Below are 17,298 nucleotides of genomic sequence, written 5' to 3'. Positions count from 1 at the left end.
AATCAGAACCCCGGGCTTTGCTGGTGGGAATGTAACATGGTGTGGTCACTTGGAAAATAGTCTGGCAGTTCCTCAAGTGATTTAATGGAATGGCCGCCTGATCCAAAAACTTCACTTCTTGGAATAAGCCCAAAGAAACAAAAACATATGTCCACAACAAAACCATGCTGGTGGGTGTTTATGGAAGCATTACTCCCAGCAGCCGAAAGGTGGAAATCTTCATGCCCATCTATGAAAGAACAAATAAACCAAGCCTGGCATATTGCACCATGGAGTATTACCCAGTCGTGAAAAGGAATGAAGTACTGATACACGCCACAACACAAATGAACTCAGACACCAAAGAACCAGACACCAAAGACCATATATAAGTGCACTTATATAAATGTATAGAAGTCAGAAATAGGTTAGTGGTTGCCAGGGGCTGGGTAAGGAGGAGTTGTCGGTGGGGGGGGGAAGCTAAAGGGTACTGAGCTGATGAATATCTTCTAAAATTGACTGTGAGGATGGTTGCATGTATCAGGGAATACAACAAGATCCATTGAATTGTACGCTTTACACAGGTTGAGTTACATGGTACATGACTTACATCTCATCAAGGTAGTTTAAAAAAAAAAAATAGCCAGAGACAGTGGCACCTGCCTATAATCCCAGCAACTCAGGAGGCTGAGGAAGGAGGATCATGAGTTCAAGGCCAGCCTCAGCAACTTAGCAAGAGCCTAAGCAATTTAGTGAGACCTTGTCTCAACATAAAATAGAAGAAGGGCTGGGGATGTGGTTCAATGATCAAATAACCCTGGGTTAAATCCCAGTATGAAAAAAATGCATATTAGGGAGAAGAGAGACACAGGGAGACACATACACAGCACGTAGGTCACCGGCCACGGTGCAGCGTGAGTCAGCGTGGCTGGGTTGAAAGCACGCAGACGCGGAGATTCCATATAATTCAAACCTGATGTGGAAGCCCCAACCACAGGAGCGCTGCTGGAGGCTGGGGCAGCCAAGACCTTGGCCCCAGCCAAGGAAAGTCTACAAGCTGATTCAGACGGAGCTGCAGCCCTAGGGGATAGGCAGGAACAAGGAGCCCTTGGAGGATGGGGCCCAAAACAGTCAGACTTGCCCTCCACTGGCATGTTCTGCCATGATCTGGAGGGGCGGCAGGAGCATTCCCAGAGTGGGCCAACACCCGGAGGGAACACCAGGAAGAGCGAGGCCACAGCAGCTGCAGGCGGTCATCTGGGGTGACCACTGGGCTCAGTTCCCAGGGTCATGTCCTCGGCAGGCCCTGGGAGGGACCGGGTGAAAGGCTGCTGAGGTCTTGCAGAGCCCAGCCCAGCGTGGCGTGAATCCCTCCTTCAAGGAGAGGCAACACGGTGGGTGGGTGGGTGGGTGGGTGAACGCTGAGACCCTAGGGCCCCAGAGCCGAGTGGCAGAGCCAGGAGAGTTGAGATTCCGGCTCTGCCGTCCAAATCATATAATCCGGGGCAAGTTGCCCGACATCCCTGTGCTCTGAGATTATAGCAGCACCCATCGTACCTGGGGACCTAGCACGGACCTGACCATGCGCCCAGGACTAAGTAAGGGTTTGCATTTGCCATCATGATCATCATCATCGTCATTTGAACTACACTTGGAACCCCTGTCACTCAAGAAGGGAGCAGGGGGCTCAGGGCTGGGAGCAAAACTCTGGGACCACAGGAGGGTTTGACCCTAACTTCTGGCTGCATGTGGCCTGGGTTTGACCTGCTTAGTAAATGGGACGATATCCCTGGGGGAGGAGGGGGTACCAGTGGTTGAGCATGCTTAGGGGAAAAGTCTGGAAGAGGGTGATTTTAAAGTTAAAAAAGAATATGTACAGATGAAAAGTGGGGTGGAGACATACCCAGCTGCTAGGGAGTCATCTCTGGATGGCAGAATCATATGCAATTTCCTTCTCTTTAAATTTCCAGGTATTATCTAACTTTTCTATGATTTCCTTGTTGCAAAAGGAAAGCCGATTCTGCACAGAATGATTGCCTACTAAAATGAGCAGGCAATAATTATGTAACTTCCCTTTCCTAAGACCATTTGGGGGGGGGAGGGGGGAGGGAGGAAACAAACTTGTGTTCAATGTCTGTCCCTGTGACAAAATGCCTGAGATAATGAACTTAAAAAGAGAAAAGGTTTATTCTGGCTTCGTTTCAGTGGTTCCAGTCTGTGTGGCTCTATTGTCTTGGGCCTGTGGCGAAACAGAACACCGTGGTGGGGAGCATGTGGTGGAGCAAAGCTGCTCACCTCACAGCAGCAGGAAGTAAAGAGAGAGACAGGAAGGGACCACATCCCAATATCCCCAGTGACCTCCCTTCCTTCTACAGGCCACACCTCCCCAGGTGCCACCAGCTCCAAGAGCACCCCAGGCTGGCCACCAAGCCTTCAACACGGGCCTTTGGAGGAAGCTCCAGATTCCAACCATAGCACCACACAACAGAACCCTCCTTTTCTGTTCCCCACTGTCCCGCCAAGCGGTTCAGAGGCTGGGGAGTGACACACCTGAGGTTCCATCCCCAGCTGGGGCTCTTCTCAGATGGTGGCACACCTGAGGCCTTCTCCAAGCCTTGGTTTCCACATCCAAGGCCAAAGCTTTGGGAGGATGAACTGAAATAAGGCCTGTGGGACGTCCCTCCTGGGCCCGGCCTGCAGCAGTGTGAGGTCTTCTCTTTCCCTCCTTCCTCGGCCTGGCTCTCCTGGCCCCCACATCATGACCCTAGTTTGTCTGTCCAACAGTGTACTTTACGGAAGGCTACAGCAGTGGTCCTTGCACCTTGATGCTCATCAAAGTCATCTGAGCAATTTGCAGAACTGTCACCCAGGCCAGACGCCAGGCCCATGGAATCAACTCTCAGTGGGTGGGGCTTGGCCATCAGCATGTTCTTGGAGACGCCCAGGGATTCAGATGTGCAGCCAGGGCCGAGAGCTACTCGCCTAAACCCTGACATTAAATGTCTGACATTAAAAGGAATGTCTAAGGGACAGTCCATGTCTCTTCTTAGAAAGAAGCCGGGCATGGTGGCACATGCTTGTGATCCCAGCGCCCAGGAGGCTGAGGCAGGAGGATCACTAGTTCAAAGCCAACCTCAGCAACTTAGCAAGACCCTGTCTCTAAATCAAGTATTTAAAAAGGGGGACTGGGGATGTGGTTCAGTGTTTAAGGGTCCCTGGGTTCAATCGCCCAGATCAAAAAGAAAAAGAAGACAGCATGGGGTGGGTGGGTGGAGGCTCAACCAGAATGGGTCTGTGTATTGTAGGAAGTGGGCAAGAAAGAGAGGAAATGAGTGGACCACGTATGCGTGCCCTGAATGGGGCAGGGGGAGGGGTGGCGTCCAGACAGGCTGGGTTCTCACACCTCTCCCGCTGCCACCAAGGCCCTGAGACCACACTGGACCTGTGCCGGGCGCGTCTCAGGACCTAATCATCTCCTCCCTGCAAGGTGCCACTCTTCTGTGAGTGAAGAATAATTTGCCAAAATTGCCCCAACAAGGGAGGTGGACCCCAGAAGGAGTTAGGGATGAGGGGCTGTGATTTCCTGGTAGCCAAGGGCAAGTCAATGCCACAGCCAGCCACGCTGGGAAGCCCACAGTGTAAGGACGATCGTCAGCAGTACCTCTCTAATGACAATAATCAGTAGCACCTCTGATGGTTTCAATGACGATGTTGGTGGAGACTAGTAACTCTGTTCTCTAGCAAAACTAGAAATAAGTTGCTCAGGTCATCGAAGCTTAATGACTGTTCTTAAAGAAGGGGGTGTGACTTTGTATCCACCCCCATCCTCACCCGGCAGAGGCAGGGGTCCTGGAGCAGAGGCAGGGCTCTCACCTGCAGGTCTCAGAAGCTCGCCTTGGGCCGCAAACCCTGCCCCGGAGCCCAGGAGAGTGCGCACCTCACTGGGCCTGCAGCCACCCCCAATTTCCACTTCCCAGTGCCCAGGAGCCACGTGGCTTGGAGGCGCCACCATTATAGCCCACCATGCTCGGCCGGGAGCACTGCCGAGCCCCCTGCTTGGCCCCAAGTCCTGGCTGCGGCTGTAGCTTCGGGACGAGGAGACAGGAAGAAGCCCGTGAGTGCCAGAAGGCGGCGGGGCTGCCAGGCCTGGGCTGAGGAGGGCTCCTGTCACGGAGGCTCCGCAGCCAAAGCCCACAGCTCCCCCGATGCCAGCACCAGGAAACTAAGCAGCCTGCCCCTCAGCAGAGGAGGGCCAGCCTGAGGAGGCCCAGGAGGTCCCTGTCCCAGCCAGGCCTCCCCTCTGATCCAGCCCCACAGCAGCCTGGCCCAGACAGGTGCTGCTGGGCTGCCCGCCCCACCTCCCAGGTGAGATCATACAGGTAATGGTTGTCACCAAGTCCGACACACACAGATCTGCAGCAAGTGGCAGATGAAGGGACTCGGTGGTGGCTGAGGAGGTGTCCTGTAGAAGGCAAGTAAGCAAAGGAGAATGAAAAGAGGCATGGCCTATTCACCAAAATCCTAATGCCCCTGACTCTAGCCTCACTACAGGGCCCTGATCACACACCGACCCCGGACCACCTCAGGAAAGGGTGGGAAAAGCAGGTGAAGCACATAAATCCTGCCAGGGACCAGCCTTGAGTGCACGCTTCCGATTTCCAGAGCTTCGACTCCTCACCAAAGCACAGCGGTCAGTTACAGCACACAGATGCCCACAGCCACCGGCCCGTTCCCCAGGGTCCCGCTGCCTTCACCCTGCACAGCACTCCACCTCCCCACCCTCCCTGCCACGCCCCCAGTTCCTTCCTTCACTCACTCATCAGAGAACAGCTGGGCAGGCCCCGCCAGGTGCTGGGGATGCAACCCAAACTCCCTCTTCCCCTGGAGCTACTGTGCTGTCGAGGGCTGAGGGGACATCAAATGATGGAACGGTAGCATTGTCACCTGCGGCTGAACCTGGATCCCAGCTGGCCAGATCCTGCCGCTCACCAAGCCATCGATGGGAAAGGAAGAAGGAATGTTCCATAGTCGGGCGAGCTGGGACCCGGGCAGGCTCCCTGGCTCGGCCGCTGGTTCCAACACCAAGTGGAAATACCTCTAGAGAAAATGAGCACAAAGGCTGGGTGGGGAACGGAGGCTGAAATTTTAAATAAGGGAGTCAGGGAGGGTGGGCAAAAGCCAGAGGAGCTGAAGGCAGGCCCTGGCGGAGCAGGATCCCCACAGGGAGGGCAGTAAGGAGGACGGGGAGGAGGGACGGTGACGGCCCGGGCTGGCTGCTCCCAAGGAGTGACCTGCACTTACCATGGTGCCCAAATTGCAAGGGGCAGGACAGTCTGATAAGGAACATTGCTATCACCCCAGGGACAGGAGGTGGTTCACATGAGAGCCCCCGGGACCTGTTCCACACCTGGGATCATATGTGTCCAAGGGTCCTCACACCGCTGTCCCTGCTATGAGTTCCCAGGATGCCCTTCCAGCCGTCTCACTTGTCACCTATCATCGCTCCTCCTCCACACACCCAGGGCCTCTGTACTGCTCCAGCTTCGCGGGGGACGAGAACTGATTCACCTCATGCCACCCGCTTTGTTGTGAGCCACCTTACACAAGCATTGGACTCCCTGGGCACGGGCCCCTTATGAGAGACCACCCCCTGCTCCCACGGGGTGGCTGTGGGTTGGGGGACAGCGTATTTCACCCAGAGCCTCCCCATTCGGGGGTGATGGTGACACGGTATCCCATGTCCCACACGCCCAGGCCAGCAGACTTCCCGTGGGAGGTGCCCGGGCAGTGTGGGTGGGCTCCCGTCAGCCTCAAGGGTGGGGGGCCCTGGGCAGGGGACAGACTTTTTCTGAACAGAGGGAAGGTGTAAATATGCCGCTGGCTCCAAAGCCAAGCCTGACAAAGGCCTTCAGCAAGCTGCTGGGGACAAGTCTGCCTAGGGACCAGCCGAGTCCTGACAAAGGCTCTCACCTTCAGATCTTTCTCCACCAGGCGCCTGTCCACGGCTCCCTCGGCGGCATGACAGCACATCACTGCAGGGCGTTTACGGTCCCATGACAAGTGACATGTACCTCACACAAGTCCCTGCCACCATTTTGAAAATGGTTAAAGCGGCAGGCATGGTGACTCGGGTGGAGAAACACCAGACGGGTCCGTTTGTGCTTCAGATCCCACTAACTGGGCCGTGGGCACCTGTTCTTTCTGAGCTGGCCTCTAAGTCTTGGGGAAGCGGAGCAGCCTCTCGCAGGGGGAGCCTCCTAGGCACCTTAAGGGTACCCTGTCCCACCCAGGGGCTCCCGGGACGCCAGGTCCCATCTTCCTCAGCATTCACTATTCTGAAGCTGTCACCTCATCACGTGTCATCAGACGTACCGTGGCTTATGGTCTTGAGTCACGCTCACATAGACCAGGCCTCTTCCACTGACTCAGGACGGGCTGCTGGGACCGTGGGAGGAGCGTGGGGCCCCACCAGTCCTGATGGAATGGTCACCTGCTCTGCGTGACCCTGGGCCAGTCCTTGGCTCCCCTGAGCCTCCGCTCTCTCAGATGGGAAATGAAGATGGACACAGAGGCCCCCAGAGCCTTTTCCAGCCACAGCTGTTTCCAACTAGGTCAGAGTCGGGGGGGGGAGGGTGGGGACCGTGATGGCCTTAGACCGCCAGGGAGGCTTCATGACCTGCAGACCCTGAGCCTGTGCTACAGGGAGCTCTGGGCAGCCGGGATGAGGGTTGGTGGTGTTTCTCAGGGCTTGGAAGGCAGGGCAAGGCCCAGGGGCTGGAAACCGAACGCTGGGGCCTGTGAAGGGCTTTAGAACTTTCCACCATAAAGCCTGGGAAACAGGGAAACCCCGAGGGCTCTCGCTGAGAGCCCACGGCCTCTGTGCCCTCAGGGCGGGAGGAGAGCAGGCTCAGCCCCTCCACGCTCACCAGCCCCCAGCGCCAGGGAACACCACAGCTGTCTGGGAAGAAAAATCAAACAAGCCCTCGCTGCAAGGGGAGGTGCTCGGCACAGCAGTGAGGTGATGTCTGGCTCTTACTCCATATCATAAATAAGTTATTAATCCCAGACAGCAAGGCCAGGCACGGGGAGGCCAGGGAGGCAGCCTGCAAGACCAGACAGCCTCAGGACTGGAAAGTCACAGCGACCGATCACCTCCCCTCAACAGGCCAGCCCGGGGGATGGGCCTCCAGGAAGGAAGAGGAAGAGCCCTGGGATAGGCATCCGGGGTCCAGGGGCAAATCCACCGTGCACCCCCACTGCACATCCCCCACCGTGCACCCCCACTGCACATCCCCCACTGTGCACCCCCACTGCACATCCCCATCCCCCACCGTGCACCCCCACTGCACATCCCCCACTGTGCACCCCCACTGTGCACCCCCACTGCACATCCCCCACTGTGCACCCCCCACTGCACATCCCCCACTGCACATCCCCCACTGCACATCCCCCACTACGCACCCACCACTGCGCACCCCCCACTTTTTTTTTTTTTGGTACCAGGGAATAAACCCAGGGGTGCTCAACCACTAAGCCACATCCCCAGCCCTTTTTATATTTCATTTAGAGACAGGGTCTCACTGAATTGCTTAGAGCCTTTCTAATTTCTGAGGCTGGCTTTGATCGTGACCCTCCTGCCTCAGCCTCGGGATTACAGTGACGTGCCACCGCACCTGGCTCTGTGAACACACTACTACAGCATGATTTCCAGCCACCTTACACAACTGAGGCTCAAAGCAGTCGAGTTACCTGCTCCTAGCGTCGGTATGGAGGAATGTTTGGCAAGATGGCTGCTGCTGTCCCTCCGGTCCCTGTGCACAGTCTCTGCAATGAGTCTCTCTGCTGACCCTCCCCTCAAGAGATGGAGTCCATCTCCCGATTCTGGAAAAATTCTAGCCTAGCCTTGAGACTCACTTTGACCAACACAATGATCAGAAGCCGTGTCAGGCAACTCCAAGGTTGGATCTAAGGGCTCCCCCAGTTTGGGCCTTCCTCTCTTGGACTGCTGCTCACAGACTGCAGTGGAGGAAGCCAGTCGCCTGCTGGAGGACAAGAAGTGACAGAATAAGGCCACCCACCAACAGCCAGCACGCACTGGCACTGAGGAGGCCCACTGAGACCCTCTGGCCCAGTCCACCATCAGGCTGAATGCAGCCACACCGGAGTCCAGGAGCAACCAGGAGAGAGCCCCGCAGCCAGCCTGCAGGACGGGGCGAGGGCAGCAGCTGCTGTCGAAGTTCCCCGGCCCTCGCTGTTTTGTCACATAGTCACTCGGTTCCCTGTGCTGCTACCTCCCCAGTATATTCTGGGATCTGGCTGGAGTCGCCCCATACTGAGTCCTGTCCTGCCTGTGGCCCAGGCCCTCACACACCCACAGTCAGAAAGCAGGCCACCGACCAGGGTCACCACAGTGGGGTGGGTCACAGGAAGCTCCGTGTCTCCCCAGTATCCGTTTCTGGTCTGCAAAGCTGCAAACTTAATTCCACAGGGGACCCGTGAGCCTCAGGGTTGTCCTACATCTACACGGTAAACATGAAAACCCAGCTCATGTGCCCAGAGGGTGTGAGACCTGGGGACAGAGAGTCCCTGGGCAGTGTAGTACTGAGTACAGGAAAATAGGAGTCCCCTCACGTCACAAGAGTGACGGCCTCGAGCCCCCTGGGAACACGTGGGGCTGCCGCAGAGCAGGAGGGCAAGGGGTGGTATGCGTGCCACATTGGTCACCTCTGGCCCAGGGACAGGTGGGTGGTTTGTGCATGAAGAAGATGGTGACAGAGGTGCTGTCCCACACACAGATGGGAATTAGCGTCACCTCTGAGAGCAAGCCCCGACTTTCCTTTCCTGACAGGCACCTGGATGGCCCCATGCTGGGGTCAAAGGGACACACAGGTGACCATGCTGACACCCTGCCTTTGGGAACCACCGATGGGAAGGGTCAAGAATGCCAACTGAGGCAAGGAGCAAGCTGCACCCTGAGAAAAACACAGTTTGGGGCGAGGCTGGGTCCCACCTGCTCAGCTGAGGGCTCAGAGAGGCCCTGGGCAGCAGTCAGACAGATAAATGGGTGCTGGTCACTTCCATTCCTTCCCGCCACCACCCTCAGACCTAGTGGACTCAACCAATAAAGCCACACCACCCAGCAGCCTGGCTGACAGTGAGCACCGCAGAACCTTCACACCATGACATGCTTTTCCTGGGGAGCAAACAGGGGCCCCGCAGTTTAGGGGGAGGCCCTGTGGTTCAGCAGGCAGGTCAACCCAGGCAGCCTGATTCCAGGGGTCACACATTCATCCCCAGCACGTACTGCTCCACTATTAGGGTGTGAATGGGCCCCCCAAATTCATGTTGAAATGCAACCATCGGCAGGGTCGTATTACGACAGGTGGGCTTTGGGTGACTGAATCAGGGGGGCAGAGTTTCCATGAACAGGATGAGCAACCTTAAAATGGGCCAGACGGCCAGCAAGTCTCTTTTGTTCTTCCCTCCCTTCCATCTCCTCTGCTTTCCTGCCCCCAAGAGGACACAGCAGCCAGGCTCCACCTTGGAAGCAGAGAGGCACCCTCACCAGGCACCAGAGCTGCTGGTGCCTGGGCTTCCCAGCCTCCAGACCCCTGAGGAATCCTTTTCTACTGTCTGTAATGTCCCGTCTCAGGTATTTTGTGACAGCAGCACCCAAGGCCTAAGACACTGAGGGCAATCTAAAGCCGCTGACAACAGCCCCGCTGTGTTTGGTTCATAACTGTCTTAAAACTTAGAACTTTATTTTAAAATTCTTATTTTTTTATTTCTTCCCCAAATACTCACAGCTCTAGCAACACCAGACTGGACTGGAGAGGGCAGGTCCTCCCCCATTTGCCACAATCCCGCCTGCTCCTACCATCACTGGGCCTCTGCGGTTCCTCCTGTTACACGTCCACTCCTGGGGGCATCTGCAACTCCCACCTCCTGTTCCTCTGACCCCAGAAGCCCAGCCTCACACTCTGGCACAAATTTAAGACATTCTGTGATTTTCAGGCTTCTGGAATCTAGGAACAGTGGGCTGAGTTTTATCCCTGTAGCCTCAGGATCTGAGCAGGGGGCCTCCGGTTGTTAACAGGACGCTCCACGGGGCACCTCTCAGCCCGCCTGCCTCGGCCTCCAGGGTCATTAAGAGCAGCGGTAACACTCAGGTCCCAGGCCCTGAGCAAGCACCCTCAGCACTTTCTGCACAGAACAGGTCGGGGTGCAAGGCTTGCTCGGCCTCCGAAGCAGAGGTGGCCTGGGACTCAAGCCTACATAAGACGACACTAGGCCGGGTACACTTACACCTGGAATCCCAGCAGCTCGGGAGGCTAGGCAGGAGGATCTCCAGTTCAAAGCCAGCCTCAGCAACTTAGTAGGCCCTGAGCAACTCAGTGTGGCCCTGTCTCTAAATAAAAATAAAAACGGGCTGGGGATGGGGCTCAGTGGTTAAGCACCCCAGGGTTCAATCCCTGGTACCAAAAAGAAAACCTAAGATAACCCTTGGCCCTCACAGCCAGAAGTCTATATCATTGCAGTATACGGATATAGCAATAGTGGTAGTACTTATCATTATTAATCAGTACTACCACAAGTACTAAGTAATAAATGTTACTATTTGTTACTGGAAGAATCCCCATTTTTCAAGGCCCTGATATAAACCAGACACATTACATAATCTCACTTAATCTTCTGAATTCCCCTCCTTACAGATGAGGAACCTGAGCCCAGAGGAACTTTGCCACTTGCTCGGGGTCACAGAGCCAGTCTGCACCAGAGGTGAAGAGCCGGCGCCTCCCAATCCCCTAGACCACTTCCTCATAATGAGAACTGGCAATGCCCTTCTGGGGCCCTTCCGTAGGCCAGGCACTTTATAACAGCTTGTTGAGACACAGTTCACACGTCACACAATTCGCTACTCGACATGTACAACCCCATGGTCTGTGGTGCATGCACACAGTGGCGTGAACACCGCCGTGATCCATTTTAGAGCATTCCCATGACCTCACCCTCAGCCAGTAGCCCACCCCCCACATGCAGTCCGTTTCAAAGACAAAAGGAGTGCAGCTCAGAGTGCTTCTGGGACTTGGTCCGTGGCAAGGGGCAGGGCTGGGATTCTGCCCCGCCCCCCCGTCCCCTCCTGCACCCTGCCAGGTCTCCTCAGAGTAACCTGTCAAATACGCAGGGTCTGCTGGGGACGGGAATGGAAAGCAGAACCAGATGTGACAAATCTTACACGTGTGGCCACTGCTGTGCCAGGCCCTGACTCACAGAGGCACAGGGCAAAGGGGAAGCACAGCACGGCCAGGCCCCAGCCCACACAGCACAAGGCATCAGGGCCAGTCACTGGACTTCAGGACAGGCTTCTGGAGACAGACACCTCAGTCTGGTGGCACAGACTGAGGTTTAGCCCAGTAAGGTCCATTTCTGCCCCCTGTCCAAGGCAGGGAGGCGGAGGTAGGCCCCTCCCTGAGCCTCTGTTCTGTATAAGGTGCAGGACAGGGGCCTGGAAGCCTGCTCAAGGACAGTCTCTGAGACGTGGCCCAGCTCCTGCAAATGTGACCCAGAGTCAACTCCCACCCCAGGGGGCATTGTGTACAGCCCCTCTGTGGGTCCATGGAGTCCAGTCCGGAGGTGGGGAACAAGTCACCCAAGGTCGTACAGCTAAGGAGGACATTTACTCAGAGGCCACTAAAGGTGAGCTATATAACCTCAGGAACGCTCAGCCTCAGGCCCACCGAAGAGCCCCACCTCCAGCATCCGCCAGCCCGGGCACCACGGTGTCATCCAGCACACTGCCCCACGTGGCCACGAGATGGGGCTTCATGGGGCACTGGGCAGAGTCCTTTATGGCTCTGTCCCTGCAGCATCCAGTGGTCAGCGGCAACTTATCAACAGACCACGGAGCCCATCCAATGACCAGGGAGGTTCCCAGGGAGGTGGTGATGATGACGATGGTGCACTTGCGCCTTTGGGGGGTCCGCAGCGTGTGTGGATGACCACTCCTCCGTGCCTCACTGCAGGAGGGCAGAGAAGTGGGAGCTGAAGGGAAGAGGTAAGGGGGTTCCATGGGGCCCAGCCGTCAGCGTGCACAGAGCTTCCTGCCTCTCCATCTGCACAGACACTGCATCATTCAGAATTGTCAACCCAACTGTGGCCACGGCGCAGCTGCTGCACCCAAGACGCCGGTGGCACAGGACTTCGGGGTGAATGTGGGCTGCCAGCAAGGCTCACCCCAGAACCAGGGCAGTATCTCCTGCTGACCCTACAACCTGGTCTCTCAGAGTCTTTGTTACAGAATCCTCGCCTCTGATCACCTGCAGAGTCTGGTAGAAGGTGTCGGTGCTGGTCCCTCCCTGGAGAGCTGATGCGCTGACAGGGGGGTGGGAGATCCTAGCGCATACTCAGCTTTGAAAACCAGCCCTTCCTAGACCGTGGCGCTCCATGGCGGGCCTATTGCCTGCAGTGGTGTGAACATTTATTCAGGGTTTGAAGGAGGACCAAAAACAGTACTCTTTTTATATCTAAAGCCCAGATCGCCACACAGTACGTCCGCATGGTGTGGTATTCTGATTTCATGAAGGAAAGTACCTCACACGGCCTGTTATGGGGCTGACAACGAACAAGGCTGAGAAGCACAGGCCTAGACGCGGGCAGCCAGGACCCTGGGCAGGGAGACACCCCTGAGGATGGCAAGACGGGAGGATGAAGCCCCCAGCCCCACTAGTGAGGAAGGACTCCCCCATCCCTCCCATCCTGCTCACCCTCTCTCAAAGCTGAAGACCTCTCTGGGAGGCAGCACAGAGGGTCCCCGGACCCCTTCCGGGATACAACAGCTCCTACCTGACTGTGTAGACTCTGGAAAGAGCCAGCCCCCAGGGCCCTGGGGCCACCACGTGAGCTCATGAGGGCTTGACACACTGAGGAGCGGGCAGCAGGGGCAAGCACTGGCTGAAGCCACCCAGGGCTTTCTGATTTGCAATGTGGAGCCAACCAGGAGGGGCACTCCCCAAGGAGGACAAGGGACCTAAGACAGGAACTGTGAAGAACTGCAGAGACAGAACAGACTGGCTGAGACAGAACAGGAGAGATGGGTACGAGACGAGCAAGAATAAGGACGTTACATAACAACAGTGGTAATAATATCAGGGACTCTCCCTGAGCCCTGAGCCCTGAGCACGCGCCAGGTACACAGCGACCACATGATGCATGATATCACTAGCCCATCGACTCCTTGAGGCCAGGGACCATGTCTGCCTCGGGCACTACCATAACCCCATCATCCACAATAGTAAATACCTGCAAAATGAACGAATTCCCACTTTACACACAAGGGAAGACCCACAGAGATGTTAATGTACCCAAATCCCTATTGCTAGCGAGTGCACGGCCGTGATTCCAAACCTGGCACTCCACTGCAGAGCCTGCTTCCTCAGCTCTGTGCTGCCTGGGCCCAGAGGTTCCAGCCAGGTAGCTCATGCCTGGGCCAGGGGGGGTCCATGGACGGTGAGGAGACGAGCAAGATAAAGCTGCCATCCCATCCCAGCAGCTTCCCATCTGGCTGAGCCTGAGCCTGGTGGCCAGGAAGAGCATGCCGTGACCTCTCTGGGAGGCAGCACAGCTCCTGACTCTGTCCACACGGAGCAACAGGCCTGTAGGAATCCCAAACCCAGGGCAGCCAGGGAGGGGCGGGGGGAGGAGCGTGCAGCTCCAGAAGAGGGAGAGTGAGTGAGTCCCTTACCAATCCATCACAGTTGCTGATGGCAACAGCTGCCCCGGGCATTCCGGTGACACCTCCAGTGTACACACACTCCTGCTGCAAGGGTTGACGGAACAGCTCCCGAAAATCCTCTTGCCATTCCACGGAGGCTCCCGGCACCACCAACCTCCGGTTGGGACGCAGGCACAAGTGCAGCTCCTTCCCAAAAATGGTCACATTGAAGTAGAGAAAGTGACGCCCCACCTGGCCAGGCTTCAGGGTCTCTCCTTCTGGGTGCAGGGGGCTGCGAGCCACCCTGAGGTGACTGGAGTGCAATGGTGGCCTGTCCATTACCACGCTCCCCTTGGAGGCCGCTGCTGGGCCAGACACCACGTGGGAGAGGAAGCGGCCCCGGAAATCTGTGCTGAAGGGAACCGTCACACCATAGTCACTGAGCTTCCCAGAGAGGCGCAGCTCTGTTAGAGGTAAACAAAGAGTCACTTCAGTGGGCGGAGGTCAGGCGAAGGGACAACCCTGAGTGTCACCTGAGATGAATCCCTTAGCCCAAGTTCATTCATTCTCCACCCATCACTTTCTGAGCTCCTGGATCCTTACACTTGGATGAACGATGCTCAGGCACTTTGTGGACATGAAATGCTCCCTGAAGCCTTCAGAACCTTTCTAAATTTAGCAGATGAAAACAAATGATGTCAAACAGTTCTGTCACTCTAGTAACAAGGCTCCCAACCTTGGGCACGGCCTAGGAAAGGACTGAAATTCTCCAAAGTCCCCCAGGGCAAGAGAGGAAAGAAGGGATCTGCCCAAACTTCCTCAATGAGCTGAGGTCACCAGCCCAGCCTGGGGTAAGGCCCTCCTCACCAGGCTCCCAAGAATGCAGCTGGCAAAGCAAACACACCTAGAAACCCAGGGGATGGCAGGCCGCGTCAAGGAGAAAGGGGGAGCTGCAGAGCGGGGGAGGGAATGCATGGTTCTATATTTTTCCAAAGTTAGAAAGCAAACTTTTTAAAGCCACACACAGTGGCTGCTGAGATTTTTGCATGGCCCAGCCCCAAGCAGGATAAATATAGACCTTCAAAAATAAAAGGACACACAGGGGGTGACCTGCCCACTTGGCTGAATTAAGTGTGAGGTCATGTCCCCTGCTCCAGGCCCGGTGCCCAAGGGCCCCATCCTTACACTCTCCCTGCGCCCAGCAAGAGTGACAGCGCTCTGGCTGCCAGGCCTGGTGATCAACGGGTACAACTTTGGGAGGCGTTTCCATTTCTACATAGCTCTACCCCTCCCTCCCCAGTTCACGGCACCCATAAAACAGAAAATGAGGCGTCCTGAAAATTCCCAACACCCAAGACAGTTTCAGGCAAGCCAGTGCTACCTCTCTTCCAGCGTTCCCCAGGAGAGCAGAGGTCACCAAGAGGCTGCAAGAAGAGTCCCACTTTGGCACTGAGTGGAAATGACCAGAGCCTGCTCCTCAGGCTCAGGTATCCCATACTGCAAGGTGAGGACAGTGTAGGGCCTTTCCCTGAGAAAGCTTCTGCGGAGTCTGAGAATGCTACACGAGGGGCTAGAGGGGTGTTTCTGTGCAGAAGTGTGGGTGCCCAGAGCTCTCTGTGATGGAGGGAAATCACCTGCTAGCCTGATTCTGTGCGGGAAGGAGGGGGGGGGAACCAGACGCACGCTCACATGCATGCGCACCCAAGTTGGAAACGGAGCAGATTCAGAAAGAGAGATTCACTGGAGAGAGATGAGAGAGGAGGCACAGAGACAAGCACACCCCAAAGACAAAGGGGCAGATCTGCACCCTAAGGAGAGACTCAGCGTTCCTAAATCCCCTCCTGGGGTCTCTCTACCTTTAGTGACATTACTGGAGAGAAAAAGAGCGGCAGTTCAGCCTCGACTGTGTGCACCGCCTCCCACAGGCTGCTGGGGTGGCTCAGGCACCCTGGGCCACCCTGAATGCATGCACCCAGATCCCACGCGTCCCCGCGCGCCCGACCCGCACGCACCTGGGGTCTGGCTGCCCACGGCGGCGCAGAGCGCGCAGTGCAAGGGCAGCAGGCAGGACAGCAGCGCGCAGAGCGGAGCCATGTGGCCGTGCCCGGTCGCGGGCCAGGCAGGCGGTGGAGCCCCAAGCCCGGGGTGCGGGCAAGGTCAGGGCGCGCCTGCGGCTGCCCGAGCGCTGGCCGGCCTCCGCCTCGCAGCCTCCCGCCCGCCCGCTGCCGACCCCTGCACGGCGCCGCCGCCTGGATCTCTGGCTCCCGGCGCCCGAGGCGGCCGGCGGGAGAGCGGAGTCGCGGACGCGCCCGCGCCCCGGGTGCCAACTGCCGGCCGGTGCGTCTGCCCGCGCTCGGGGATGCGGCGGGCTCCGGGCTGGGGGCTGCGGGGCGGGCCAGGGGTGGGCACACCGGGCGGGGCGGGGCCAGGAGCGGGTAGGAGCAGGGGGCGCCGCGCGCCCGGGGGCGGGGCGCGGGACTGGGGAGTGCCGCAGCGTGCGGCCGGGATCGGAAGTGCCACGCGGAGCAGGAGCAGGGGCTCCTGGCGCACGGGGCGACGGTCCCTTCAGAGCCAGAGCTCTCCTGAGTGACGGTTCGAATCCGCTTTCCCTGGCCTCGGCTGCAGGGCTGGCTCTCTGTGACCGCCTCAGAACCACTGAGCCAAAGGAATGTCTGACTGCGTTTGGACGAGAAGACATCCCCCTCTTTCATAATGGTCTTGATGTCCCACCAACCACGGACCCCTTGGATCTACCCACTTTGCAGACTACAGTTCCCTGGGTCCCTGGGTACACGGACTGTCCTGTGTCCTAGCCAAGAACAGGACTGAGCCAAGTGAGGAGGTAGCCCTGACTTTGCAGTCAGACAGCCCTGATTGAAATCCCAGCTCTGACCCTCATTTTCCTCATCTCTAAAATGAGTGTTAACCATAACACATAGTAGATGCCCAATAAATAAGTGCCCTCCATTTCCACCCCTGGCACCAGTTGCATCTGCTGTGGCCCACAGTGAAAAGATACAAGAGTCTGAGATCTGCGAGTGGGTGCTGGTCTGGCGGTGATGTTGAGACCAGGTCAGTGGTCAAGACCAACATCCAAGAGAAAATCCATATTCGTGCTTCATTCTGTAAATGTGTTCCGGTAATTTGAAGAAAAAAAAATTATATTTCAAAGGTGGGATCCAGAGATGGGAACTGTAGAAAGGGAGTTTGTTTGTTTGTTTTTATAAATGGAATAAAAAGAATTTTTGATGCTGAGGTTTTGGAAGGCTGGCTTTTTTTTTAATATTTATTTCTTAGTTGTAGTTGAACACAATACCTTTTTTTTTTTTTAATATGTGGTGCTGAGGATCAAACCCAGGGCCTTGCAATGCTAGGCCAGCACTCTACTGCTGAGCCACAACCCCAGCCCCAAGGCCAGCTCATTTCTAAAGTAGGTTCGGAGGGCTGAAGTGTGTTATATCTCTGAACAACACCAGAGCATCGGGTTTAGAAATACCACCCACCAAACTGATTTATATGGAGTTCTGGAAGAAGGAATTGCTCTTCCTCCTCCTTCTGGTCCTGCAAAACCGGAAAGCTAACACCCAGACAGGGCTGTGTGCGTGAGG

General features: G+C 56.6%; 1 protein-coding gene across 2 annotated transcripts in view; it reads right to left on the bottom strand.

Annotated features, from left to right (window-relative positions):
* Positions 1 to 15,784, bottom strand: part of Adamts14 (ADAM metallopeptidase with thrombospondin type 1 motif 14) — a 72,922-nt gene extending 57,138 nt beyond the window's left edge. For both annotated transcript variants that reach the window (XM_077105375.1, XM_077105376.1), the window contains exons 1-2: positions 15,703 to 15,784; positions 13,721 to 14,154 (exon numbers count right to left, since the gene is read on the bottom strand). In XM_077105375.1, the coding sequence (XP_076961490.1) occupies positions 13,721 to 14,154; positions 15,703 to 15,784 (516 nt within the window). The remainder of the gene's footprint in view (positions 1 to 13,720; positions 14,155 to 15,702) is intronic.
* Positions 15,785 to 17,298: the final 1,514 nt, after the last annotated feature.

This window comes from Callospermophilus lateralis, chromosome 15 (assembly GCF_048772815.1).
Source record: "Callospermophilus lateralis isolate mCalLat2 chromosome 15, mCalLat2.hap1, whole genome shotgun sequence".
In the NCBI taxonomy this organism is placed as follows: domain Eukaryota; kingdom Metazoa; phylum Chordata; class Mammalia; order Rodentia; family Sciuridae; genus Callospermophilus; species Callospermophilus lateralis.
The sequence above is the reverse complement of the archived record's forward strand: the minus strand, read 5'-3'. Positions and strand labels throughout refer to the sequence as shown.